Raw genomic sequence first — 27451 nt, forward strand, 5'->3', positions numbered from 1 at the left:
AGAGGCAACAGTTACAAGTCTCTGACTGGATGCGGGGAAAAAAATGAGTATTTAAGCACTGGTGTTACCATTCGTGCCAACATTTAAATATTTAGCTTTACTAATTTCCCTGTCTACATTTTGCACACCATCCTGACTATATGGATGAAGTACCTCACTGGTACGTATTTCACAAGCACAACTTGTCCTGTGAAATCAAGAATCAACTCTTGACACCTGGGCAAAACCAGTTAGTTGCAGAGCAAGGACTTGGAGCTTTCAAGGAAAAGGGAATGAATGAGAGCCTTACTGGCATGATGGACTGAAATATAATCAGGCAGCAGGAAAATAATGAAGGCAAAACCCTTCTCTATATATGGAATGAAAAATTTGAAAAATAGGTGCAAAGCACTTGCTGACTCGTAAAAAGGAGAAATTTACAGCAAATATGTTTGAATTGATCACCATATGAGGTTGCAGAGAATAAGCTGTGTGTGATCGTCATGGGTGGGCTGAAAACATAACTGCTAGGCAGTGCTCTTTGCAGTCATTGACATATGATGGCTCTTTGATTTGTATAAAATAGATTTATATTTTATTGATTCATAGCAAGCACATTGTTATAGCAGCAAGCAGCTTATTTACAAAGGGAAAATATGTAATGTAAATGACAGTGAAACAAAAGAAGCATTTCAGAAATGTGAGCAGTCTGATATGCCAGTAAAATAAACACTTGTTTGTTTGTTTGTTTTCAGTATATGCTGAAGCATACGCATTGAACCTTCCTAGGGAAGGAGAAATAATTCTAGGTAGGTGGTACTCCAGACAGATTATTAACTACTCTTTAAAGAAAACAGCAAGAGCAAAACCAAAAATTGAACAGATTTCAATCACATAACTGAATGGAGTCATTAATATGCATATGTGTATTTATAGCACTGTAAAAAGTAGATCCCTTACAGGTAAATGTTATCTGGTAAAATAATTGCTCTCTTAGGTACAGCCATTTTGCATTCATTTACGATAAAAATACCCTTTGTTTTCAAGAATAATTATGTACTTTCTGTAAGTCTTTGTGGTCCATGAATACAATAAGTTTCATGTTTACTAGTACAGATCATATACATTCTCTGTGTCTGTGGGAAAAGCAGCAGACCTGCTCCTTTAGCAAGTCCTGCCCCATCTATCAGCAGCAGTGTATGAGGCTGCTTTTTCAAACCTTAGCTTGGTAAACCTCTTCCTGTCCTGCTGAGACAGTCAGATTTCAGGCCTCTCTTAAGAAGCATTATCATATATGGTGGATATATGCATGGAAAACAGATGCAAAATCAGAACAGGTGAAAAAGTCCTGCATGTAAAAAACTGTGTAGTTCCAGAAGGTAGGAGTAGAAACCAGTGGTGTCTGCAAATTTATCCAGGACAAGTGTGAAGGATCCTAAGATTTGACTGTAAATGGAGCTGCTGGATAAGTGACTGTGCAACAGTGAGGAAGAAGGGGAGAATGTGACCATTTTTGTGTCGTGTCAACAAGTGACACACAACAGGCAGTGTAAGAGAAGGGGAAAACATGGCTTCAAATCCTTTGAGACTTTGCTGTAGTTGTACAAGATTTTTATGTTTTGCAAGAGGCTTCTATGTACAGCACTGGGAAATGGCCAGGAAATGCTTGCCTGCTGTTCAGAAATACTGTGAGAATATGTTCTTTTGTTTCGCATGTTTTATTTTGTTTTTTAGAAGTGAATTTAGTGCTTTGTTCTTAGAGAAGTATGTAATTGCTGGATTTGCTGAAATCATTTATTGAATTGGTCAAATTTGCCCAGTAAACACTGAAGGCTTTTTTGTTTCAGTGGAGTATTTAGCCACATGTATCTTTGAAAAGTGGCTTTCAGGTAAATTGGTCTTGCTGGTTGGATCAAAGCAAGCATATGCTTCGCTGGCAGGGACGAGCACAAAATGAGATGAGTTAAAAGACTTTCCCACCTCCCAGGGAGAAAATAGTATATAGTAGCTAAGAAGCAGGATTTCAGGCTTTTCTTTTTTTTGAGCTAAGATGCTTAACTTTTGTACACAGGCTCCTGAATGATTGAATTAAAAGGATATTAACAGGTATTTTTAGATAAGCATGTGCATAAAGAATGGTTTGACATGGTGATCTCAAGGTCTTTTCAATCCTAAATGATTCCATGATTCTATAATTTATTTTTGCTCTAAGTAATTTAAGTTTCTGTTCCAGACTTGTGCTGTCAACTGTGGCACACTTTCAGCTTCTGGCTTTATTTTTGCTGTAGTACCTCACAAATGAAGATACTGTTTTAGTAGGAAGCTTTCAGGTATCTGTTTGAAAAATATATTAATACCTTTGAACAGAAGTCTCATGGCTTTGCATAAATGAAGTGGAACACTTTAAATGAAAGGAATCAAATTACTATCCTTGAAGTCTTTTGGGGAATAGCAAAAGATACTTCATCCTTTGCAGAAAGGGCAAGAAACAGTGAGAGAGGAGATGATCAGGGAGACTGGAGGGGGAAAAAAAAGGAAATGATGGTTTTGGAAGTAATATTTTCTTGAAAAAAAATATTGTGCATCTCTATATATATTCTGACTTGATAACTGAGCAAACTTACAAATGAAGACATCATCTTGAATACAGTGTTTGCTTTTTTTTTTTTTTTTAATGGAATGTCTTTCTCATAAAGTGACTTCCCACATCTGGTTTGGCTACTAATCTATGCAAAGGGGTGCTACCCTTTGGTTTGTCAGTGAAAAAATCCTGTGACTTGACTTCATTATATTGTCAAATCTATTTATTAATGGCCTCAGTGGGGAGGTTGGGGTTTGTTTGTTGGGGTTTTTTTCCACTTTAGTCTTACTGGTCAAAAAGGCAGCTAAGTCAAAAGAGACAACAAATAAAGGATGGTGCAAATTCAGTATAAAACATATTCCTTTTTACATGTGTTAGATTTTATTTTAATTTTATAAGAAATTTTAGTCAGTACTTCCATGTCATTTAGTTTAGGTGTAAAATTATTTGTATCTGCCTGTAAAGGTAGCCCTTGTAAACAGGGCTATTAAAAGGGTGTCTTTCCCTACTTCTACATAGAAAATTTTGTGGATGAAGTGTGGCATGTGCTTGTCTAGCTACTCTTGTCTGGCATTTAAGTAACAGGTAAATATGGAATGCAGTCTTCATTGGTTAGTTTTTAGAGATTACATGAAAATTTTTATGGGTACATTATTCCATTCCTTATTTTCACTTTCCTCAGGCTACATGCACTAAGAAACTCAATTTCAGCTAACTGCTATGAGCTTAATTTCACATTGCATCCATCTTAGGAACTGTTGCTGCAGTGACAATTTTTATTTAATCTGATTTTTTTTCCCCAGTAAAAACATTGCTGGAAAATGGGAAAACATACAACCAACCATACTCAAACTCTGCAATTTTTTTTGTCCTGTCTTATCCTTTGATTAACTCTTCCACTGTTCAGTGAGTAGAAGAAGAGTTTGAAACGAAATAAAATTGAACAACATAGTAAATATTTACGGTTTTTGGTGTATGGACGCATAAGACCATGGAGGAAGTGCCTTGAAGAGTGTCTTCAGAATGAATGATCTGGTTTTTGTGTGGTAGTTAGTGTAATGGTTTATGTTAGAGCTCTGTAAACTGGTAATAGGATGAGGTGCTGAAGTTGCTTAATCATACAGAGATGCAAGGGTCTGCTGGAGAAAACTGTGGAAATAAGCATGCTGTATCAGTGTCAAATGCATTCCCTTTAATACTTCTGGTTTTTCCCCCTTGGAAATTAAAATATTTGGTAATTAAAAAGTAGTTCTTTTTGTATTTCACATGTATTCCCATTTCAGTTAAGGACTATCTACTAACCCAAGTTTGTGGTAAGGATATGCTTGGTTAGTTCCTTTCAAAATTATCTGAAATAGTCTTTTAACATATGTCCAGCTTATCTATTTTGATATTTGTTTAGCTCATAATAGTAGTGGGATGGTATTTGAGGCATACTGAGAGATGCTGCTGAATCTCTGGGTTTTGCACTTTGTAGAATTGTGCTTTAAAGCCCTGAAGCTTCTTAATGACTTTTTTTGTTATTAACTGTGTACCTCAGTCTTCTGGCACTCGTCAAAAATTTACTTTGGATACAAGATATTAAGATTTTTGTCGGTTGAAATCAGACATGTCTAAATGTTCCACTGTAAATGAATCGGCTTGAATATTATATACCCTCTGTTCATGTTTCCTTATAATCAGAGTTAATTGTTATGATGATAGTATACTTTCTTTTCTCCTCTGGACCTTCATATAGTGTGTGGATGAAGTTTCTACAACGAACAGAAGTTTTTATTGAAGCTCTCTTACAGTATCTTGAAACTTTTATGGTGCTAGAGGGAGTGGCAGTAATGGGAAAAAAACCCTGTGTGCAAATGCATGTGTGTGTTAATACCCTGACATCTACATAATGAATTGCTTAGCTGACAGTGAAAGCATTTTGTCCTCAGAAGTCCATCCTGGATTTAAAAATTGAGGCATTCAACACCTTACAGTAAAATAGTATAAGATGAAGAGGAAGGAGGAAAAGAAAGCATGACTGTGAGTAAGGGATTGTTCTCCATATCTCTCAGGCACAAGATGAATGGCACCTGAGTTCCCTAGATACTCTGACATCCACTGAATTTATTGTTCTGCAAATACCTTGAATTTTTTCACATCCAGAGACCTGTTTACAGCACAGAGATGGATCACACAGGTTTTTTTCTTTAGTTTGTATTGTCCTTATTCATCACGTACTTTTGTCAGGACCGTGATGTTTGACTTTGGTTTTGTGCACAGGATTGACTGAGCTTAAGCCAAGGATAGCCAGATATGCCAAAGGACAAAATGACTATTACTCAGTTTGTCGTATTTGCCGTTATTAAACAGTAATCACTGTAAGGGAGTAGAATAGAAATGCTTTGAATAGCCCTGTTCTATCACTGTTTACCTTGATCGAAATGAAAGTCTGCTTTGCCAAGGTGCACTGTTTATTTCCCATTCAGATTACAGAGAAGCCATCCACTGGAATATCAGTCATTGTAGGTATTAGCAAATGCTGGTAAGTTAAAGGTGATCTTTGAATATTTTATAGTGTTTTGGTGTGTTAGTTAATGAAATATTTTCTCTTTACTGCCTGTGAAGGAGCTGGATGTAAAAGTTACTGAATCATATTTATGGTTCTCTAAGTAAGGAGTGCAAAAGTAATTTTAGCAAATGTTACGAAATAAATTAAAAAGGATAGATTTTGTGTGGTGTTTGTTTTAAAATAATTAAATCTGGGTAGAGCTTCTGTGCTGAAATGTCAGGAGTTGAGGTCTAAAGTAAATATGGGCATTGAGTTAAAGCTTCTGTTCAGGTTTGCAATTTCAGGTTGCTTTTCCAAAGTAATAGTCTTGCTGCTTTAGCTGACACATGACTGACTGAACCTCTCTGGGGCATTACACCACCATGAGACAAGATCTAATCACACCAGTTTTCTTAAATCTTACAAGTGCTTCTTATTTAATATTTTATAAGTATGTGGTTCCTCTTCATATTCTTGGTTATGCATCCTTAGCTGAAGTATTATTTACCTGAGGGAGTGACTAAATACAAAATTTAATGGTTGTCATTTCAGGCCAGGATAGCTGAGGAGAAAGCGCAGTGCAGGAGACACCATGTTTTGTGTGTGTGTGTGTATGTTCTGGTATAGAGTTTCCAGTAATGGAGACTATATCAACTTTCTGCAATTGGCACATCTCAAGCTCTTTTTAGTGACAGGACAGGGATTGGATGCCTGAATGCAGCTGACACACTCCACTGAGAGAATATAGTTGTTGGTGCTGTATGAGCACTGTGGGGAGATAAGATCTGTTTGGAACTCTGGAATCCAGAGAGCTGGGTGTTTTAACTGGAAAGCCTTGAAACCTCAGGCTGAGGTTTGGCTGACATGGTTGGCATATCTGGCTTGAAACTGCAAGGAGAGAGGGTCTGAAATGCTTGGCTGAGGTACTTGGAAGCAAAGCAAAATCTCGTTTATCAAATTGTTTTTACATATTTTTCTGTCATGTTAAGTTTTGCCTTTACAGACATATGGTCTGTTCATATCAAGCACAAGTAGAATTTGCCTTTCTTATATACAGTATGAAGTGTGTGCATGTGAGAGAGCACAATTTATATCTGTGGATGAAATGGAAACAGGCAGAATAACTTTAAAAAGTACTATCAGCTGAGAAAATGTTAGAGAAACAGCAGGAAAAGAAAGTCCAGCACTCCAATTTCCAAACTGATTAGACACAGATTATTGGAAGAGAACCTGAAGAGTGTGAACAATACAAATAACTCATGAAATCTGTGACTATTTTCTTTCCAAAATTCTTTAGGTACTGGCTCTTGTATTACTAGATATTTTGGAAGTGAGGTAGACTCTAGGACTATATTGTAGTGTGATCTAGGGACATTATGTGTGTATTTTTTCCTCCCTATTTGGTGATACCCATTTTCATGACAGCAGTAGGTGCCATCAGACGTGCCCATCACACCAGATGTGCCAAAGCAATCAGCTGGAGTTTGGAATTAATGCCAACTGACTATTTCTTTGGTCTCTTTGTTGTCTTGTGATGCCTTAATGCTTGTGTTTCAAGCCTCATTGTTTCATTTATTTTATTTGTGCACTGGCCTTTCACGCAGCTGTCTTATATGGAAAAATTTTGCTTACCTCACTGGAAGTTTCCCCACCATTTTAGCTTTGTATTTCAAAAGTAATAGAAATAAATTTTGGTTTATAACTATTTTAGTGTTTGAGGGTGTCAGCAATGAGGAAGCAAAGAATGGTAACAGGAGAGAGAGAAACCTCAGGTGAAAGTTCTAACTAAATAGAAGACCTAAAAGAAAATTGTGTTATGGAAGCCAAGTGCACTCAATTTTTGAAGGGAGGACAGGAAGACAGCCTGTTAGATGAGGATGAAAATGAATCTTAGCTTTATGAAAGGATACATTTTGGTGATGGTACTTTTGCTTTGAAAGATGAACCGAGGAAATGGAGTAGTGAAATTATTGTTTTGGAGATGCCAACATTGAAAAGAGACAGAGAATTAAGGAAGATGGTAGCTGCAGGAAGCCTTGTTTTCATATGTGCAAGTTGACTCTATTCCCCTGGGAAGGAGTGAAGGGGACAAGATAGGCAAGGTGGCAAACGAGGAGAGAGTCTAGAGCACACAAAGCTGTCAAGAAGTGCCTGATAGAAGGGAATGTTGTATTGATGAAAGAAAAAATGAGAAATGAAGTTTGCACAGGGAGAACATTGCATGTTAATTTTCCCTTGAAACGATTTTTATATCCTAAGAAGGGTGTTGGAAAGTCTGACATTGAACAAAAACATTGGAAGTTGTTTCAAGATCACTGTGTTTGTTTTGGTAGAGTGTTGTAAAAGTTACCTTTGAGTTAAGAGAGTGTTTATTTCACAGAATTAAGAGAAGAGCTTAGGGTTTTGTGTCAGGTGCAGGTGATACACATTGCCAGGAGATGTGGGAAGAAGAACCCGAAAGTTACATGGAAAAGAAATGGGTCTGTTTGAAGCAAGAGAAAGGAGAGAGTAATCTGGTAACGCCTTGTGGATCAGTTGGATTTATAAGAATATTTGTAAATGTTGCTAACTAAAAATGGCGTCAAGAGTCTGACAGTTTATCAGCAGTCTTTGGATAAACATAGTTAATACTTGCTGAGACACAGTGCCCTGTTGATTATGTGTAATCAGTGCCTTGTCCAAATTCAAAGTATGTATTGGCACATGTAGGCACATTCATGCATACATCTATATATCAATTACTAAATGCAGAAATACTTCAATATGTTATAATTGCATAACTTTGTCTCCTCTAGTATCTCGTCCAGATATGCTTTGTGTGTGTATATTCAACTTTGTGCTACATTTAGGCTTGTGATTTTATTTAGAAGATTTGAGAATTGATATCCAGAAGAAGTTGTGTAAACAGATCAAGGTCTGTAGTTTTTAACACAGAGATGGATTTGGAATAATTTTTGTAGCTCATTTTTAGAATTGTGAAAATAAATACTGTTGTGCATGTATTTAAAGTGTGAGCATAAAGTCAATGCATATTCTATGCTGAACTTTGCTAATTTAAATCTGCATGGATTTTCCATTAGAAAACAATAGAGAATTTGTGACAGATACTGGCACTGCTGTCACTATTTATTGCGGTGGAGCAACGTACTCTTGGCTTTTGCCTGGTATTTGTCTGTGGCTTTTAAAGCTGTGTTTTAATGTTGGGAATTTCTTGTGGCCTGTGGTGTTTTACAAACCTTTGTGAACTGAACATGATGATAATCGCCTGTGACTACAGAAGCCTGAATCTGGTGAAGAGAGAAATCATCATTCCAATCGCAAACCCTAATTTACTCCCACTTAAGAATTGCCTGTGTCATCTTTTATAAAATGTCATGTGAGTGAAAAGCACTGTGTTGAACATAATGCAGTGTGCTGTGATACAGATATCAACTGGGTCCACTGGTGGGATAGTGCCCCTGCCCCCCTCCCTGGAAAAAAGGGCAGTTTAAGTAGAGGTTTTGACTTTCCCTTAATAGTCATTGGCACTGTCTTTAATAACTTAAAATTACTTACAATAATGAGCAATGAACCTTGAGAGCAGATATTGTAAAACATGTTTACTTTGGGCTTGAAGGTTATCTTTAGAAGGTTACTAGTAGGGATGTCCTTCTCTCTTATCTGCTTATTGTAGATAAAAGTTGTAATTTTATGAGGTGAAAAGTTATTACTCATATATGCAATCTTTTTCTGCCATTCAATAATCCATCTATTAGAAAAATTTTTTATAGGCATGTTAAAAATATATGTTTCAAGTGAAAAGAAGCTATGGTAAGTTTGCTCTGCCTGTTACAAAACCTTAGCTGTTTCAAGAATAGTAATTGCTTGATGTGTCACAGATATTTTTCTGAACAATTTAAAAAAAAAAACAAGTTGGCTCATTATCCTGAAAAAGTTCAAAGGATGTGGTTATGAATGCTTCTTGGTTATTTCTGTCTTTCAGGTGACAATATTCATTCAGGAAGTATTTTTGCCTTCCTTGTGCTGCGGAGAAAAATGATACATTTATGTGCAGTAGTAGAGACCAAAACCATTACTCATTTTGGTTGGCAAAATTGCTGAAATAGCTTACGTGGTACCTATAGAGGAAACAAAGAAGATCTGCTCAGTAATAATCTTCAGCACTTAAAAAATGAAAATGGATTTATTTTGAGACCACAGAGACCCTTTCCTCTTGAATTTAGGATTCATCACTCCTTTATTTGACTTTTTGTTTTAGCTTTTTTTTTCAAAGGCTAGTTGAAGCATCAGATGTCTTTGCAGATTGGTAATAGAAGGAAGAAGGAAAGGAGAACAACTAATAAGACTTTACTGGATGTATTGAAGTTAAGGGCTTTAAGAAGTTAAGGGTTTTAAGGGGGACAGAGGGAGTTCTTTGCCCCCAAGTGTCTGTCTGGTTAATTCTTATCTTTATGTGATGTGCTTGACTTGACTTGTCAGTAACTTGTCTTCTCTGCTCTGATCTAGTTTCATTTGTTGAGCTCCTTAATAGCATGCAGCTCTTTCATATGTCTCCCTGCAAACTGAGAATATAAGCTGAATAGCTTTAGCTTTCTACTCCAAATTAATGGAAGAAACAACAAAGATTCTGTATTTACTTCTTTTAGTGTTAATTATATAACGCCTGAAAGCTCTAAAAATATCCCAGAAAAATATACTTGGAGAATCCCTTTCTGAGTTAGTTTAACATATTGGTCATGGCCAGTGGTGGGGTAATCTAGATCTGGTATCATTTCTGACTGATGTTTATCTAATATTAATTACATGTTTTGCTGGAACTTGTATACATACACAGCTATTACTTTTGCTGCTTCATCTTCTTTACTACCTATTTCTGATGTAGAAGTACTTTGGAAAATAAATATTTCACCATCACAATCTCAAATGCAAGTTTCTGCTTTGAGTAGGAAATGAGGGAATTAATCTGACTTGTCTGATTTCATTAAGCAAGGCATGTGATATTATGTATAACCAAGCAGTAGTGACAGTTTGAATGGTTTCAATGTTACTGGCCTAATGTGTTCAGAAGTAGGACGATAATTTTCAGAAAGACTTGTTGAAATTACATCTTAGTATCTGGAGGTCTGGCATTTCTGGTGTATTTAGAGACATTTTCAAGGTCTTTTTGTAGTTCTCTAGGTAGTCTAACTGAAGGCAAAATCAGGAAAACCTGGTCTTGAGTGTACACCCTAGACATGACGTACAAGGATATCAGTTAATATACTTTGAAAGATTCAGTTAGAGATTTTTGTTTGTTTGGGGTTTTTGGCGTGGTTTTGGTTTTGTGTTTGGTTTTTGTGTTTTACCTTTCTATTTTAACTATACAAAATAAAATTTTAGTGTGAAAAGCTGTGGATACATTGTGTGTTTATGGAGATGTATTCTGTTTTTTGGGATTTTTTAAGGTGTATCTGTTTATGAAGACAGAAGCACAACTTTAAGCTCTTTCTTCTTCAGGGTCTCATTTTCAATGCATCATGCTCTCGAGAACCACCTGGTTCTTTTGCTTTTTCATTCACAAATGCAAATTTGATAGGATTTGCTCTCACTTTACCAACCATGAGCAAATAATTTTTTTAGTTGTAGCAGGAATAGAAAAAAAGGTGTTCAACCAGTTATTAGGTGTGGCTTGGGGTTGTTCTTCTATCCTAACCCTATGAGGAAATTCTGCTGCTCACTCTAAAGCAAAGTTGTAGCCTGTCAAACTGATTGGTTCAAAGCTACTGTGGAGCAATGAATTAATGGTTAACAAGGTTTAGCTTGCATTCCATTGTGTCACTGTGACAAAAGGCATTTTATACTTGATTTCTTTGGTGTAATGTGCTTCTGGAGAACTTGCTTGTGTTGCCTGTTCCATGCAATTGTTTCACCTGTAAATTAAGGCTCTATGACTATCTTTGATAAATATATGGATTTCTTGGGTCTGTTGTTACTGCTGAAATTGTCTTCACCAAAAATGCAATAACAACTGCCCTCTTAAACTTCTGGTTCATTAAACCAAAATACAAAAAAGCTTTGGGATGCAAAAAAAAAAAAAAAAGAAGATAAGAAGAAAGTGTGAAAAAGAGCGTACAACATAATTTAGGAGTTACCATGAGTCAGCTCCATAGTCCAGGGCAGCATTATAATTTAGGCTTTGATTATCATGTGGCAACATGGGAATTAACACAACAGGGCTTTGGGTTATAAAAAACTTGCTTATTCAGATGTCAGCATTTGGCAAAGAAGGAAAAAAACCAGTGAGCCCACCCTACAAGTGCAGAGGTTATGGCAAGGTTGTTTGAGGTATATTACATTGTTCCTTGAAAGTGTCTCTGCTTCTCTATGGTTATGGATAACATGTTTCATGGCTAAAAATGATTGCTGGAGAACCTTTTGTAAGTCAAAACTTTGTTGATGGATGATATTATATTTTTAACAGGTTATTAGTGGAAGGGGATAGCAAACCTTTCCAGGTGACTTATACAAATAGTGCTTCCATCATCCCACAAATGATTCATAGGCAGGGACCATCATAAAACAGGCAGGTGTTAATTGGTGACCAGTATTCTGGCAGAATATATCTAGTAAATATAAATAGTTGTAAAATGCATGCATGAAAATTTTCAATTAACACTTTCTAGAGAGAAAAAGATTATATGCAATCCAACCTATAGCGAGTGTCCAGAAGATAGATAGTCAAAAGTGAACTTAAGCCCTTCATAAGGGCTTTAAGTGAAATATAAATGAAATATAAGTGAAATAAACTTATTTTGTGGAACAACAGTTTCAGAAAATCAGAATTGTCAATGTTGAAAGGGACCTCTGTGAGTTATCTGGTCCTGCTCAAAATTTTTCCACATGATAGGGAATTCCCAAAGGTCATTGAAATTCAAAAAGGACTGACCTCTGCTCTCGATTTGGAGAAGTGCCAGTAGCTAGTCACATTTAAAAGGACTACTTCTGTGCTACTGGGAAGAGTTTCCTTAAGGTTTTGGTCTATCAAAAAATAAGCAAACATAAGCAAAGCATTAAGTATTTCTTATTCTTAACTTGTATCTTACTGCTACTCTCCCAATTTTAACCTTTAAATATCATGATTTACAGTGATGTCAATGTTTTGTTGCCCATGGTTAAAAGTCATGTCTTTGTACGTGGTGTTACTGTTATTTTTAAATCTCAATAACTTAAGAGCTTTCACCATTAAACAATGTTTTGGTTTACTGAAGATTTGCTGTTTATGGGCTATGTAAAGATGTTTTTTTCTTCAAGTTCTTCAGTCATCCAAAAGCAGGGTGGGTTTTTCTAAAACTGTGATATTCCCACATGATAAACTACTGCTTCTCCAAAGCCAGAGCAGCTGTAACTCATTCATGTGTGGTGCTTCATCCAGACATTTTCTAGGCAGGAGTCTAGAAACATTTGACATAAGCAACTTAAGGGAAGTAAGCAAAGATAAGTGCAGAGATGTGATTTTTTTTTTTTCTGGTGTTCCTTACTAACACAGTGGTTTCCAGGGTCACTGAGTCTAATTTCTAGCTTTTCCTGCCGTTGGATAAGTGTCACACAGGTCCTTTCAAAGGCTTATTATGCTTCATATTAATTACATGTTTTGCTGGAACTTGTATCTTGTTTGTGGAGGTAAAATACTGTTATTAACTCTCCTCATGTTTGAATTGTTTAGCTAACCAAAATCTCACCTTCAGTTCTTGCTTTCATGTAAAGAGAGGATCTTATGGTTGTGGTGTGGATTTGTTTTTGTTTGTTTGTTTTTCCCCCAGGGATTGAGTAGATAGCTAGGTCACATCATTAATAAATTGTCTGAAGGATCACCCTTTAGGACCCTTTGTAGTCATGTTTTTTGTGTGTGGTTCTTCACCAGAGAGCACAAACTGAGATGAATCTGGGAGTATAGATTTCCCTGTGTCAAGTGAAGCTTAAACATAACTTTAGGGATGAGAGAAAATGTGAATGTCAGGGTTCCTTCTAGGTGACTCTGAGATAGTTGGAGAATCTGAGATGACCAGCTCAGCTGGAGGGATACCAATGAGAAGATAGCCTTAACTCCCTTAGTTTTTAATGTCAGGAGTTGTGTTATTGAGGAAAAAAGAAGTAGTAAGGTGTCCTCTGACTTGGCAGACTTGAGATCCCAAAGTTTTCATCCAAGCATTTGATTTGCCGTGCTGAAGTTCTCTTGGGTCATGTCAGCTGAAAAGGCTGCCTCACAGCATTACTTGAGCATTCAAATGGAATTAATTATGTTTTCATGATTTCTGAATTGGTTCAGCAAAATGGTCTGTAACTTTCACAAGGGAAGCACATTTTATTATGTCAACAAAATTTTTATGTTAGATAAAATTTCTTTAGCAGTCCCTTTCAGTGAGCTTCCATTAAGTGTTCCTTTTCTGACATGAAACTGTTTCCATGTTTATATTAATTTTTAGTTTCTTGGTAATTAAAACCTTTGATTCAGTGTTTTAAAATGCCTTTAACACCGTAAAAGCATTGAATAGGGCTAGAAACTTGTCAGTGAATAGGATTTGTTGCTGTTTTATGTATAACTGGTCTTGCTATGCATGGCTTTTCATCTGCAGAGAATTATTTTACTGCAAAACAAACTTGCTTCTATGTGTTGTTTAACCTTTATCAATTCTATTGCAAGTACTAAGTTTAAGTATATCTGGAATCACCCCACTGTGCTGAAAATTAATCAACAAAAGAGGTGTATATGAAGCAGAAAAAAAATTTAAAAGGTTTTCTTTTTATATTCTTACGAAACACTAGTTTTATATCTGATGAGGTTAATATAACTTACATCTGATAAAGTTAGTCAGTATAACTTCACTGCTTCTTTTGATTGAGTTATTTTTGTTGTTGTTGTTGTTGTTTGTTTTTGTAGTTTTTTGTAGTTTGTTTGTTTTCGAGTGTTTTTTGGGGGGGTTTTTTGTGTTGTGCTGTGGTTTCACTGTGGTTTATCACAGATATGATAACTTCTGTCTGCACACAGCTCTCTAGTACACCTTGCCACCAATCTTTGGAATTAATCCATTTACAAGTCTGACTTCAGATAACTCAGCTAGTAGAAGCCCTACTATGCCTGAACAAAAATATGTTGTAGGTTGAATGCTTTATGGAAATTACAGTATCTAAGTTTTTCCTTTTAAAAGCTTTTTTTATATTTTCATCTCCAATTCTTCTTCACTTCTCTCTAATTATATGTATTAGAGCCTTGCAGGAAAAAAATTGTCAATGAAACACTACATTTCTGTTGTAACTAAGCCTTTTAGTGCTCACTTTTATCTAACTGATGCATTGCTGTCTATATATGATGGTGTGGCAGGACTGCTGTCAAAACTGGGAAATTGTGCATCCTTCACTACCATGACTGGTCAGAACTAGTCAGGCAGAGAAAGGACAAGGAAGGTCTCCAAACTGTACTGAAAATACCCTTCTTGGTAGTGGTGGTGGTGCTGTATTGCTTACAAGAAAACAGCTTTAACAAAACCTAGGAAGATTGTATTCCTAAGGGTAGGCTTTGGGGTACAGAGTTGTTTTCCCTCTTTCCTGACTACATTTTGTGCTTAATTGATTAGGTATGCTTTGGGTGTGCTTATTTTGATCAGTGCTTCAAATGAGCTAATGATGATGATACATAAACTTCTGGATCCTGAGAAGAGTTAAAAATCCAGTGAGGCCAGTCCTTAAGAAGTACATTTCTTATATTCCTGCAAGTGCAGGCTTAGCCTTCATGATTATTACAGGATGCATTGTTAAGGCTGTGAAGCGGTGTGAAGGTTTGAGTGTTTCTTAAGTATAAAACTTCAATAACTAAACGCCGGTAGGAGTCTGCTGTAATAATTGCTACTTTTTGCCATTGCATTCAAACATTGTTGAGTATTTAAACTGGCCAAAATCTTTATTTCTGGAATAATATTAGAAGAATAATGATTGTCATCATCTGGATTTTAGAGCTGGGCTGTGAAAAGGCATGTGCTATTTTACAGTGCCTAAACCAAACCAGCTTTATTTATTTATTTATTTTGTGCTGCACATCATACACCTAACTTTTAGCTTGCAGCTCTTTACAGGTTGACAAAAATATAGTAAGAATGATGTGATTGACAGAATGTAGTTAGGTTTCCAAATGTCCCTCTGCACAAGCTTATAGTGAAGCTAAGCTGATATTCTATGAGATGATGCCTTGGATACATAATTGTTTCATCATGTTCATATGGGACCAGATTGGGTGCCAAAGAACAGTTCAAACACAGAAGTTTGTAGGTAAAAGTTACATTGGGATTGCAAGGACAGTATGTAATTGTGAGGTCCTGTAGAAGGACTCACCAACTGTGAGCGACTGAGAAATGAAATGACAGGCGTGTTTTAGTGTTGATAATGAGATATAAAATAATGCACACTCCATAAAATCTAAATTTCACACACAATGATGAACTCAGTTGAAGCTTGCAATTGTCACTCTGCAGCAAGATTGTGGGGTTTGTAAAAACATCAGCATAGAACCCAGTGGTGGTCAACAAAAGCAAATGAAGTGTTAAGAATGGTTAAAGAAGTTCAGTATAAATTAGGTAATGATATTATGCTGTTGAATAAATTATGACTCACTCATATTTTGATTACTGTGTGCCAGCTCTGCTCTCATTATCTTCAAAGTGCTATTAGAATGTGCTTTAGAGAGAAGGATGAGTATAATCAAAGAGAAGGGAATGGCCTTTATATGATATTGACTGAATCTGGGACTCTTCAAATCTGAGACAAAATTACTTGGGGATGTATACTAGAGGTTTACAAAGTTGTGAATAATATAGAAGGGTGACTGGGATCAATTTGTCACTGATTTGAGTCATTAAAGGAAGTCTGATACAAACCAAATAAATGGAAATTTCTTTTAATGCTGTCAATAATAAACCCATGGATCTTTCCAAATTACACTGCATTCACTAAAAGCTTGCATGATTTTAGGGAGAAAATGGCCCAATATATGGACAAGAGATACATTAGGAATGGCTTTATGTGTAGTAGTACATCCACTTCAGGGAGATCTGACACTGTATCTTCATTTGTATCTGAATGTAGCTACTTCATAAACAAGGATATGCAATTTTATTTGGAGAAGTAAATGAAAATTTGTGTATCACCTTGGAACTGTGTAGAAAATTCTGAGATCAAGTGTAATTCTCTTGAGTACCATTTGAATTACCTGAAATATACAGAATTTCCCATTCTTATTCTTTGTGTCAGTTCTGGTACAAATGAGACTGGGTAGTTGTCTCCATAGCCCTGCTCTGTGCCAGCCCAATTCATCCCCTGGGAAGAGTCTCTCTCTCCTCTCCATTAGAGAAAGTGAGCATCTCTCAGAGGTGCAGTATATGAGCATGCAATTAAATTATAATAAGTGCAAGAACATTTATAGTTGCACAGACAACTGATGTTTTCTGGCTAGAGTGATAATCGGAATAATTTTTCAGCTAAAACGAAAGTGTTGAAGCCATTCTTTCTAGGACTGTAAACTGAACAGCAGAGCAGATGAAGTGCAGGATTCATCCCAAAGCACTGGTGTCTTATTAGGATAAGCCTCCTCTGGTGAAAGCAACAGCTTGACAGTCTTTTTTTCTCAAGTGGTGTGTGTGTATTTGAGTAAAGGAACTACCTCAGGTTCTTGTCGGACTTGTCAGCATTTTGAATTGCTGTTTTCACCTATATATGCAACTCCCTTTTTCCATTTCCCATTTTAAATGTGAACAGATGTTATCAAGTTAAAACCTGATAATAATTTTTTTTAACTGAGATGCACCTTTTGCTATATTGTGTCTATAATTATGAATGTTTTATGATTGTATTTATACCAATTATGAATGTAAAAAATAGCACTACATATTTATGAAATCTTAGCTCTCTAATAACTCTGTCTTTTTAATAACTGTATTTTTCTTTCGCTTACCTTGTAAACCTTGTCAACCTTGTCCCTTGTAACTTTTCATAGGCTTCTTGCCTTTTCATATTTCTTCATGTTTTCTGTTTTCTTCTGTTGATTTTTTTCTTCTTCTCATGGATCTCCATGTCTTTCTCTTTCTATTTTCTGTGGATTTCTCCTTTTCCTGATAATTTCCTACTCCTGCTGGGTGGGGATTACTTGAATTAATCTGGCAGAGGTAGAAAAACCCAAGTAAATTAATTCTTAACTGTGTCCCAAAAAAGGTAACTTTCTCTCCTCTGAACCCCAGTGTGGGAAGGTATTAGTACACAGGAGAAGGATACACTTGTGTAGGTGAAGCTATCCTGAGAATTGAATCTAAGTTTTTTCCAAGTGAATTAATAACAACCCAATTAGAGTGAGATGCAAATTTCTTTCAGTTCTTAACACTGATGCTCAGATTTCTTAACTGAACTCTGAGAAACAATGTTTTTTCAGTTTGTGTATGTTATAGAACTGCAGTGTGTTGTAAAGAAACCAGTCTGTCAGAAGGACTTTAAATATGTTTATTTCTTCTGAGTTGTCTTCCATAACATGCAACCATTTAAACTAAAAATATGATTAATCCTAATTATTAAATAATTAAAGAAATTCATATTGATATGCTTTACTGTGAACAAGTGCTAACTCTCTGAAGATGACTGAAGAGTAGGTAGACACTGTCAAATAGTGTTCTGGTCAGAGAGGCCATTGGACAAGGCACATTGTGAAAGCAGGACTCCCAGACACTAAATTAATTTCTATCAATCTGTTGTCGGCCAAGGAAGAGACAGAGAATAAAGTGGGTTTTGTAACTAAATTGGATTTGGGTGCAAATAAAATTAGAGGAAACAAAAAAGAAATTGGTTAGAAGTGCAGTCTTAGCAAGAATATCTGGAGGAAGGATTGTAATCCAGTGCTATCAAAATATACATACCCCACAGGCAGCCTCTTTGTGCAGTCAAAGCACAATTCCAGGAGCTCTGTGAACCATCACCAAGGAATTCTTTGTTGTTAACTGCCTGCTTGGGGTGGGACAAGACATTGGATGTGAAGACAGTCTCTTCCTTCATACACAGGAATTTCATCATTGTCTTACAAGAATGAAGAAGGAAATTAATGACTGCTGCATAAATCTCATGTTACAGCTGGTTTTTTTGTTGCCACTGGGGAGTGCCGCACTATTCTGTGTTTTCCTGTGCAACTGTGCTGCAGAAAGTTACAGGAGACTATATTGTGACCCCAAGGAAGAATACAAATCTAGTTAAAATTAGTTGATCACTTGTGTGCTGTGATGCCTAACCTGTTTGAAAGTAATGGCATGTTTTCAGAATTGAATCACGTTTACACATTTAGCTGAGACAAAGCAGCGTGCAGTTAAACATGTTTTTTTCTGGTGTGCTATAAGCAGCAAATCTGAAGAAAGCCGTGTATGTGAATGGTATGGAAGTGCAATACATTGAGTAATAAATATTCCATTCAGTTTTCATACCTTGTAGGAACTTCAACTAAATGAAAAAAGCAATGTGTCTTATATCTACACACTTGCCACTGGGGGACTTCTGTAGAAATGAGTGTTGTAAACATTTTTTCTTTCGTTTTGACAGGTAATATTTGAAGCTGAAGTCTCAGATGGAAGAAATGGCTACATTGCCATTGATGACATCCAGGTCCTGAGTTACCCTTGTGGTAAGTAATGATTAAGAGCTGCATTTTTCTCTGTCTTTTCAGGACATATTTGATATTGCTGTGGAGTGCTCAGTTTTTGTCACTTGATCACTGATATTCTTTGTTCTTTCAAAAGTATTTTTGTTGCAGCTTCCAGGAAGAAATGTGATTGCAATAGTGATTTACCTGGGTGAAATCTTTTTCTATCAGAAGTAAATTATACAGGGATAAAAATGTACAAATTCTTCAGTGTCTATTTAGTCATATGCAGTTGGTGTGCATAATCAAAACGGGTTTTAATGTTAATGTGTATACTGATTAAAGAAAACTCAATTGGCAGATGCTTGTAGGAGGTTTATCAGATTTTATGCCCTTTGTATTTTTTATCTTTTTTTTTCCTAAGCAAACAAAATAGATTAAAAAAATGAAAAAAGGGATTCTGACTATTGAACTACTGAGGGATTACATTTTGTTTATTTTATTATGGACAGACTTCTGGCATTTATGTTTGCCTTTCCCTGCGAATCCTGGGGAATAGTTGTGACAATGAGAATATTCTACTTATAAAAAGTTGTGAGGAAGAAATTGTTACTGTGCATTCCTGGCACTTGCTATCAAAATTTTTTTTCAATTTGGTTCTGTTCAACTCTTTTGATCTTCCTCTAGACAAGCCCTTTCTAAAATATTATTTCATTTTAATGCACCACATGGCTGATAATTTAATTGCTTTCTGAAATGACGAGGATGTAACAATATCCTGCTCCAACTTTGCAAAGTGATGCCAAATAATAAAGTTCCAATGACAACCTCACATCTTGTTTTCTTCTACCCAGACCTTTTCAAACCATAGCTCTCGGGAGCTACCAAGCTCACAGGGTATTTGAGTGAGTTACCTTTTTATATTTCAGCCAGCCCAGCTATCTGATGTCTGTACTCAGCAAAGCTCTGCTTGGATTCAGTATCTGGCTTTCATATTTATTTTCTTCCTCTTCTTTGTGTTTTGTTTTGAAGTGCCAAAACAAAAGGCACTTGGGTACAGTCATCCCAGCACATTATCAGCATGTTACAGTATTCAGATAAGCTCTTTTTGTTACTGATGTTTAAACCCTGTTTGTTCCAATTTAATGTTTTTTCCTGTGCGTCATGTTTTTTTTAGTAAGCTCAAAGAAAGAACAGTTCAGCTGCTGTTTTCTTTAGTAGTTCTTGAGAAAGGGGTGGGTGAGCTGTGCATGTAATGTGCCCATTCCTCAAATGTGTCTGTTGGCTTTCTTAGGTCTAGTAAATCCTTCAGGTGGTTGGTTGTGCCACTCGGGTTTCCTACAGGCTTTGTCAGTGTGGGAAATAGATTTGTCAGCTCCTGAAATACTATATTCAATGCCATGAATAATTTCATTTTCCAAAACAAGAGCTCTGAGCTGCATTGCAAATAGCATGAACAGTATCTCTCTATTTGCTTGGGCAGTATGCTGCTAATTGGGTTTTTCTCAGTATGATGGATTTCATACCGTCAAAAGTCTTTGGGATAATTCTTGTAAAGTGCTGCTGACATTTTGTGGTATGATCTCCTTTTGGATTCAATTTCAAAAAGTCTTTATTATAACACGTGTATAACATAAAGTTAGTAGAATCACCAGGGAGAAGGGAAAGGACTGAAAGCACTCCTCGAACATAGATGAGACAAATAATTTTCTCTCTTCTGTTTCTATTTTGTAGCCAAAGATTGTTAAAATATGGAGGTTGAGGGAGATAATAATGTTTCTGGCACCTTTTTTTGTAATAACTGTTATTTTTGTAATTTTTGTTTCCCCCCTCTGCAGATAAATCTCCACATTTTTTGAGACTGGGGGATGTAGAGGTCAATGCAGGGCAGAATGCTACATTTCAGTGCATTGCTACAGGGAGAGATGCAGTGAATAACAAGTTATGGCTCCAGGTAAGGCTAACTCATGTAAGTCTATTTGGCTAGAGGACAAACGACTTTCTGGAGATGAAATGTTTAAAATTCTAAGCCTTTTATTCTTCTGCATGTAATATATGTAGTTTAAATGCAATTTTATCTCTGGTCAATGGGGGAAACTTGTAATCAGTTTTGCAATGTTGTAAAGCTTGGATTAAAAACTAGAACTGGTGTGGGTGCTGGGGTAAGGTTGGCCCTTAAAAGCATTGTGGGCCTTCTCTCATTGTAAATCAACTCCTCTGTATCAAGATTTTTATTATTACATAATAAACAATTGACAAACAATTGGCATTTGGGATCTAGTAAGACACAGATGTAAGACAGCTGTCATGAATTTTGAGGATTTTTTTTTATCATGTGAATTACCTGTCCAAGCAGGTGGCTGGAGAGATGTGGCTATACTTTTTTGTGCATATCAGTTTTACTCAGCAGCATATTTAATGGAACAGCATAAAAGGACTGCTACACGTCCTTATTCTTTGTCTCCATCTCTATAATAGGAGGAACTTTAACTTTCACCTGTGTGTAATTGTGAATAGTATGTGTGTCAGAATTTAGGAGGTGACTAAAACCAGAATATAGCCCTTCTTACTATGAAAGGAGATAAAAAAGAAATGAACACCAGCATCACTCCAAAATAACCAGTCTCCTCTGTATTGTGGTGATGTGATGACTTACATTTAAGGCTACTGGTTAAGTAGAAGGATGGCAAAGTTTCAATTGCTCTTAAAATGAGTGAACTATGCCACTTAAAAAAGTATTTAAAAAAAATCACTTTAGTTGTACACGTGCAACTTACGTGCATTCTTTAGTTTATATGTAAACCATAAGCACCAACTCTCCTTTAGAAAGGTTTCTAAATATGTCCTATTAAACTTTATTTTTTTGAAATGTGTATTTCTGTTTATTTTCAGAACAAAAAAGTATGTAATTTTTGGGAAACATACTTTTAAATTATCTATAGTGAGAACTTCAAAATATTTTTTTTTTGTCAAGTGTTGTACTTCGAAGTGAACTATAATCAGATATTTCAGTCAGCTTGATTTTTGTTTTAATAGTGGAACTGACAAACCTGGACTGATTGTTACATATAGGCTTGTGATAAGCATGAATTTTAAAGAGATTTTTAAAAAAGATTATTAAAAAATCCAATATGCAAAATGTATTATTAGACAAATATGCTGCAATATTAGAAAAGGAACACAAGCGTAGCAGTAATTGCATTGCATTCAGTGAAGACGTATCACAGCAGTAGGAATGATTTGTACTCCCAGTCTGTGAGCAGTAATTTGTTTAAATTGAGCAAACATGTAACTCATTCAGTCAGAAAAAGCATTTTGATTTCAGACACTTGCCAAATAGAGCACACAAGCACAAAAAATGAATCTGACCTGGGTTTTGCTATATCCAAGGCAAGACAATAGCAATAGGAGCATTCCAGCAAACCTGTGAAGCGCCACTTGCAGTTGATCGTGGGTCAGAAAGACCCAATAGACACAGCCAGCTGGAAATCTTCCCTATCACTCACTCCTTGGAGTCAGATAACTCTGACAGATTATCCTTTCTAACTTTCACTCCCCTGAGAAGCCCAGCTAGCAGCCAGATCAACTCAGAAAACATATGTTTTGTCCCTCCATATGCTTCATGGGTAGTTTGTTTTTGTGTATGTGTGTATGTGGATCACAGATGTGATAATTTCTCACAGTGTGATAGATAAAGTACTTTAGAGGTTATAACTCTGCTTGCCTGGGCCTGTGAAATGCACTGATACTCTTGAAGATACCCTGATACTTGAGCTTCTGTTGTCTTTCTTGTTTTCTTGTAAACAGTACTGAATTTTCACCAATTTAAGGGTGACTTTTTTTTTGTCACTCATTCTGCCTCTCAATCCTACTTGCCTAAAATAAGTGTGAATCAGCAACCTTCCCTATATAGATAATTTTCCTAAGATTGCACTCAAAGTTACTGTTATTTTTCATAGCTAATAGTGAATTTACTCCTTATCCTTAACACCTGGCAGAGATATGTATGGGCCTCATGAAACACTGGAGTGTAATTTGGAAAAGGTTTGCTTTAACCTTTGACCAAACTGAAGATTCATAAAGCCCAAATAGCCTGAAAGGAAGAACTGGCAGATCAAATCAAATGCCTAAGTAATTGTTTTTGAGAGCCTTGAGCTGAAGCATCCCAGGAATGTATGTTTCTCATAACAAGAAAGGCCATTATATTAAAAAAAAAAAGTGCAAAAATCAAAAATAAGTGGATGATGGTGGGGAAGAAGACACTCTCCAAGCACATTGTTTTAGAGAAAATAGCTTTTGGTTATGTCCTTATTGAAAGAGAAAAACTATTTCCTTGAGGAGGACAAAAAAAAAGAAAAAAAACAGTTAAGAATTTGTTATTAAAACACACTCTTTGATAAGGAAAGGTTCAAGGGGCAACCTGGGACACCAGGCTTTTTTGTATCTGAAGAGATCTAAGATTTCCTTTTCTTGCATTGAAGTAGTAAATATGTGCAGGCAGAGATTTTGTTGAAGACTCAACCAGTGCTCTCTGGCTCTTGAAGTCTTCTGTTTTGAGAAGAATTAAAGTAAATTCAGCAGCATATGGAAGAAAATAGCCACCCTGCTCCATGTTCAAAGTCCTGCAGTCCCGCGGCTGCTTCAGCCGGGCTCAGTCTGAGCTGCCACAGTCTCAGCTTCACCCTCTTGATCTCCCTCTGCACTGACTCTGGAGCTTTTCAGCTCTCCAGTAAGTCAGTTCAGGAAAGTGATCTGACTGAAAAATTGGATTTTTGTTGTTGCGGGGGTTGAGGAGGACTGTTTGTTTTGTTGTGGTTTTTGTTGTGGGGCTTTTTTTGTTTGTTTGTGTTTTTGTTTGTTTGTTTTATTTTCAGGTTTTTTTAATTTGTTTGCTTGGCCTTTTCATTTTCTTTTGGTGTGTGTTTATCTTTTTCCCCAGCTTGATTCATGTCTAAATTATCTATATAAATAATGCCAGCAGGTGGAAGAAGATTGGGATGTTTGATTAAAAGCAGGGAAGAGTGAAAAATTATAACCACCTGATGTACAAGTGGAGATTTTGGGAGTGTGTCTCCTTGTAGACCTATGTAAACTTCAATTTTCTTTTAGTTATTGGGCCCTGATCATATACTAGATGTTCTATTGGCAAGTACATTTCCATGCTTATGTTTTTCTCAGTGTATATATAATTAAGTGCACATAGATTTATGTGCCTAAAAATAAAAATGGATAAAAATAGGCACAGCATTTCAATACACTCTTTCCTGTTTACTGCTCTAATGACAGTATTTTCATCAACATGATTTTCTATAAATGTGTGTCTGTAAACATTTCAGACAAATAGGGATTAACATTGAATTGAACTTCTCCTGACTTTCACAGCTGCAGATTCTGCTCTTCTTTGTTTTTGGATTGTATCTGGTCTCTTGTTCCCTTTCATATCCTTTTTCTCCCACCCCTGTATTTTGCAGTCCCAGAGGACCAACATTTGGAAAAGTCACAGCTCTGTCACTTAAAGATAAACAGTAAAGATAACAGAAGTTTTCAAAAGTTGAGGCTCCATTAATACAGAACAAATATTTGCACAGATAAAGAGATTTAACTGGTTGAACAAGATGATCTGAAATACAGCTTTTGTGACAGCATGAATAGTAGGTGTGGGAGCAGGACAGAAATGCAACTCAAAATCTTTTGTTCTTCACCTTTTCAACCTGATCTGCTATCAAATCTTTTACAGTTGTGAGCTGAAGGATTCTCTTTATGACCTGCAATTATTAGGAAATTCTGAAAGAGTTTCAAAGTCCTTAGTTTTTGTTTAAATGCTAAACAACATTGATGTCATTTCTGAAATACATTGAGTCATTCACAGTGCCTAGTATCTTTTTTGCCTGCTATTCCCTTCAGAATGTAGCACTGGGGGGCTTTTTTTCTCATTTCCCCCTCTCCTCTTAAAATTTCCGCTGTAATATGTCACACACCAACAGCTGTTGTTTGGTCCTACTGCCCAGTTGGACTGTGTGATAGAAGTCCCAAGGTGGTGACCTAGGTTTTACACCTGTTATTCTTTGGAATGCTCTGATTTATAAGCTTCAGGTATTAGCAGAATTTCTTGCTGAAAAATGTTTTCCAGTAGGAGGTGAACATAAATGTGCACGTGTAGTCTCAAAAAACATGAATATGGTGTGTATGGACATCATAATTAATCAGTTCTTTCTTTCTAAGGCCTATGAATAGTCTTTCTTTGAAAAGACACTTAAAGAATAAGGAATTTTTCTTTTAACATTTGGTGAACCTTGCTGCTTTGTGCACATTGATTTGCTGAATTGCTGTAAAAAGGACCCCCGTTTTATTCTATTAATTTCCCTGTGAGATGCCATGCATTCCACTGGAGTTATGTCAGTAAATAAGCTTGCAAACAATTCATTTCTGCATGGTAATCCTATGCTCAGAATGATATGTGTTATGTATCAAATGTTTGAAAGAATAGTGCACACAGGGCAGTCTACACATGAAAATGCAAGAGTGGGTTGGAGGCTCCGTTTGCTCATTTCTTTTGAAGATTTCTGTTTGAAGAAAGCTTTGTTTCTTTACTAAGACAGTAGAGAAATAAAATTGATTGGGTAGATTAGATAACATTTGGGTACACCAAGACTCCAGAAAGCAGTGTATGTATTGTCCAGCATTTGTTCTGCCGAACTAATTGGGATATCAGAGCAATAGGGTTTTTTGCATAATCGGGCTGTGTTTAACAGCTTCCTGAGCTGGGAGCAATTGCGGCTCCCAGAAGCCCAATATGATTTTCAGTGTCTTATCGATGTCCAGTTTAGCTGGACACTCGTACAGCGCAGAGCGTAGAGCTTTTTGCTAGAACATCTGTTAAACCATATGTCTTGGCACCTGGTTCAGATGGCGATAACTGCGGCACTAATGAGTCCATCCATCATTGCTGAGCTTTGCATTAACATAGCATTGGATTAGGAAAAGCGGCTTGTTCTGGCTTTGCAGTCAGATGTGTTTTGCCACGGTCTGCGGTGATACCATTTGCCTTGGCGAATCTGAAATTCAAAGGGGTGCCGGCTGCATGCATTTAAAGGTTTAATATGCGCCTTGTAATCCTGGGCAGATTTGCCATCTGAGCAGTGGCGAGCGGGCCAATCTGTCAGCAATAGCTGTGGGTGCTGGCTAACCGCCCTCCACTTGGGCTGCCAAGGCTGGGGCGGCAGCCCCGCGCTCGCCCGTGGAGAGACTCGTCAGCGTTAATACGGTCTGATGCAGCCCTTCTCTCTGCCAGAGGAAAGTGTCTTTCCTTGTGGAATAACAGATAATTAAAGCAATTGCCTGAGAGTAATAATTGAAAAAGTGAAATTAAACAGCATTATGGAAAATAAAATGCAAATTGCTGTAAAAACAATGGAGTCGGGCTGACCTCCCAGCGGTACCAACTGTTACTGGAGGATGAGCGAGCGTCTGTTCCGGCTCAAACAACTGGCTGCATCCTGCTCCCTTTGTAGAGGAAACTGCCATAATCCTCAATGCCCTGTTCACCAGCATCTTGGGTTTTGGTGCTGATTGCCACAGAATGGGGTGTAATATTTAGCATTCATTTTTCCTGGTAGGTACTGCGTATATGCGCTCTTTAATGAGTCTTTGGACTGGGCACATGCAGATGGTATCCTGTGATGGTGCATTGTGCAGGACCAATATAGTATTCCAGGAATTTAGATCAGAAAGGCTATATAAGAACTTGTGCCTCTGGCAAAGGGTTGACGGACAAAACATTGACTATTTTGTTTTGCTTTCTGGAAGGACTATTTCCTCTCAAAGGAAAGAAGTTATGCCACACAAGTTTTTTCTCCTGCTGTGCCCAGGTAAAGGCATGGATTAGTAGCCAGCAGGAGGGTTGGGGTGTGGGCCATGGGCCTTTGGGGTAAACCATTTAGCTAACCTAACAGTGAATATTGGGAGGCTCACTTGTGGTCACGGAAAAAATGCATGTATAATAGGAGAGTCGTGTCTAATTTAACTTGGTTTTATGTTGTTTTCTATGAGTTTTCTGAAGTAACTTTGCCCTTTGAGTTACCATTGCATTTTGATATAGTTAATTAACTGGTTAAGAATACCCTTTCTTTAGTTTGATGATAAAACACTTGCTGTTACAGTGCACCTGCCTATTCACCATTTTCATTACCGTAGAAGAATGTTTTTGTTGGTTTGCACAAATTTTTATGACCCCTGAAAGTTAAGGAGATCTAAGTATATTCTGAATGTTAGAGAAGCTTTGTTATTTTGCTTTTTTATGCAGTGCGGCCCAGAGAAAGTTCAGAGATGCTGCCTAGCTGGCATCCGCAGGATTTCAGCTGGGGAACTGTGATGGAGAGTTTTGATCCCCTTTTCAGTTTTGGTCAACTGTCAAGTTTGATGCTTTTTGGTTTTGAACTGAAATAAGTCAGTCAGGCCTGCTTGCCCTAAGGAGGCATGGGAGCTATGCTGTTGTGGGTGCAGGAGGAGAGAAAGCCTAAGGCTCTGGTTTCACTCTTCTCCCTGGGTGGCAGGAGTGGTGGGTGAGCCTATGAGGAGCTTCTGGGGAGACAGAAGACTTTTTTGGATTATCAGCATCATCTGCCTACAGCAAGTACTAATTTGCACAGCAAACTGGGCTGTTTGTGCCAAACCTTTCTTCAGCCAGTAAAATCCCACTCAAGTCTACATCATCTTACCTTTATCT

At 36.9% G+C, this 27451-nt stretch overlaps 1 protein-coding gene across 14 annotated transcripts in view; it reads left to right on the forward strand.

Annotated features, from left to right (window-relative positions):
* PTPRK (protein tyrosine phosphatase receptor type K) overlaps positions 1 to 27451 on the forward strand; it is a 387113-nt gene that overhangs the window by 153554 nt on the left and 206108 nt on the right. For all 14 annotated transcript variants that reach the window (XM_085055984.1, XM_085055988.1, XM_085055985.1 and 11 more), the window contains exons 4-5: positions 18687 to 18768; positions 20565 to 20680. In XM_085055984.1, the coding sequence (XP_084912110.1) occupies positions 18687 to 18768; positions 20565 to 20680 (198 nt within the window). The remainder of the gene's footprint in view (positions 1 to 18686; positions 18769 to 20564; positions 20681 to 27451) is intronic.

This window comes from Lichenostomus cassidix, chromosome 3, assembly GCF_008360975.1.
Source record: "Lichenostomus cassidix isolate B80296 chromosome 3, HeHo_3.0, whole genome shotgun sequence".
In the NCBI taxonomy this organism is placed as follows: domain Eukaryota; kingdom Metazoa; phylum Chordata; class Aves; order Passeriformes; family Meliphagidae; genus Lichenostomus; species Lichenostomus cassidix.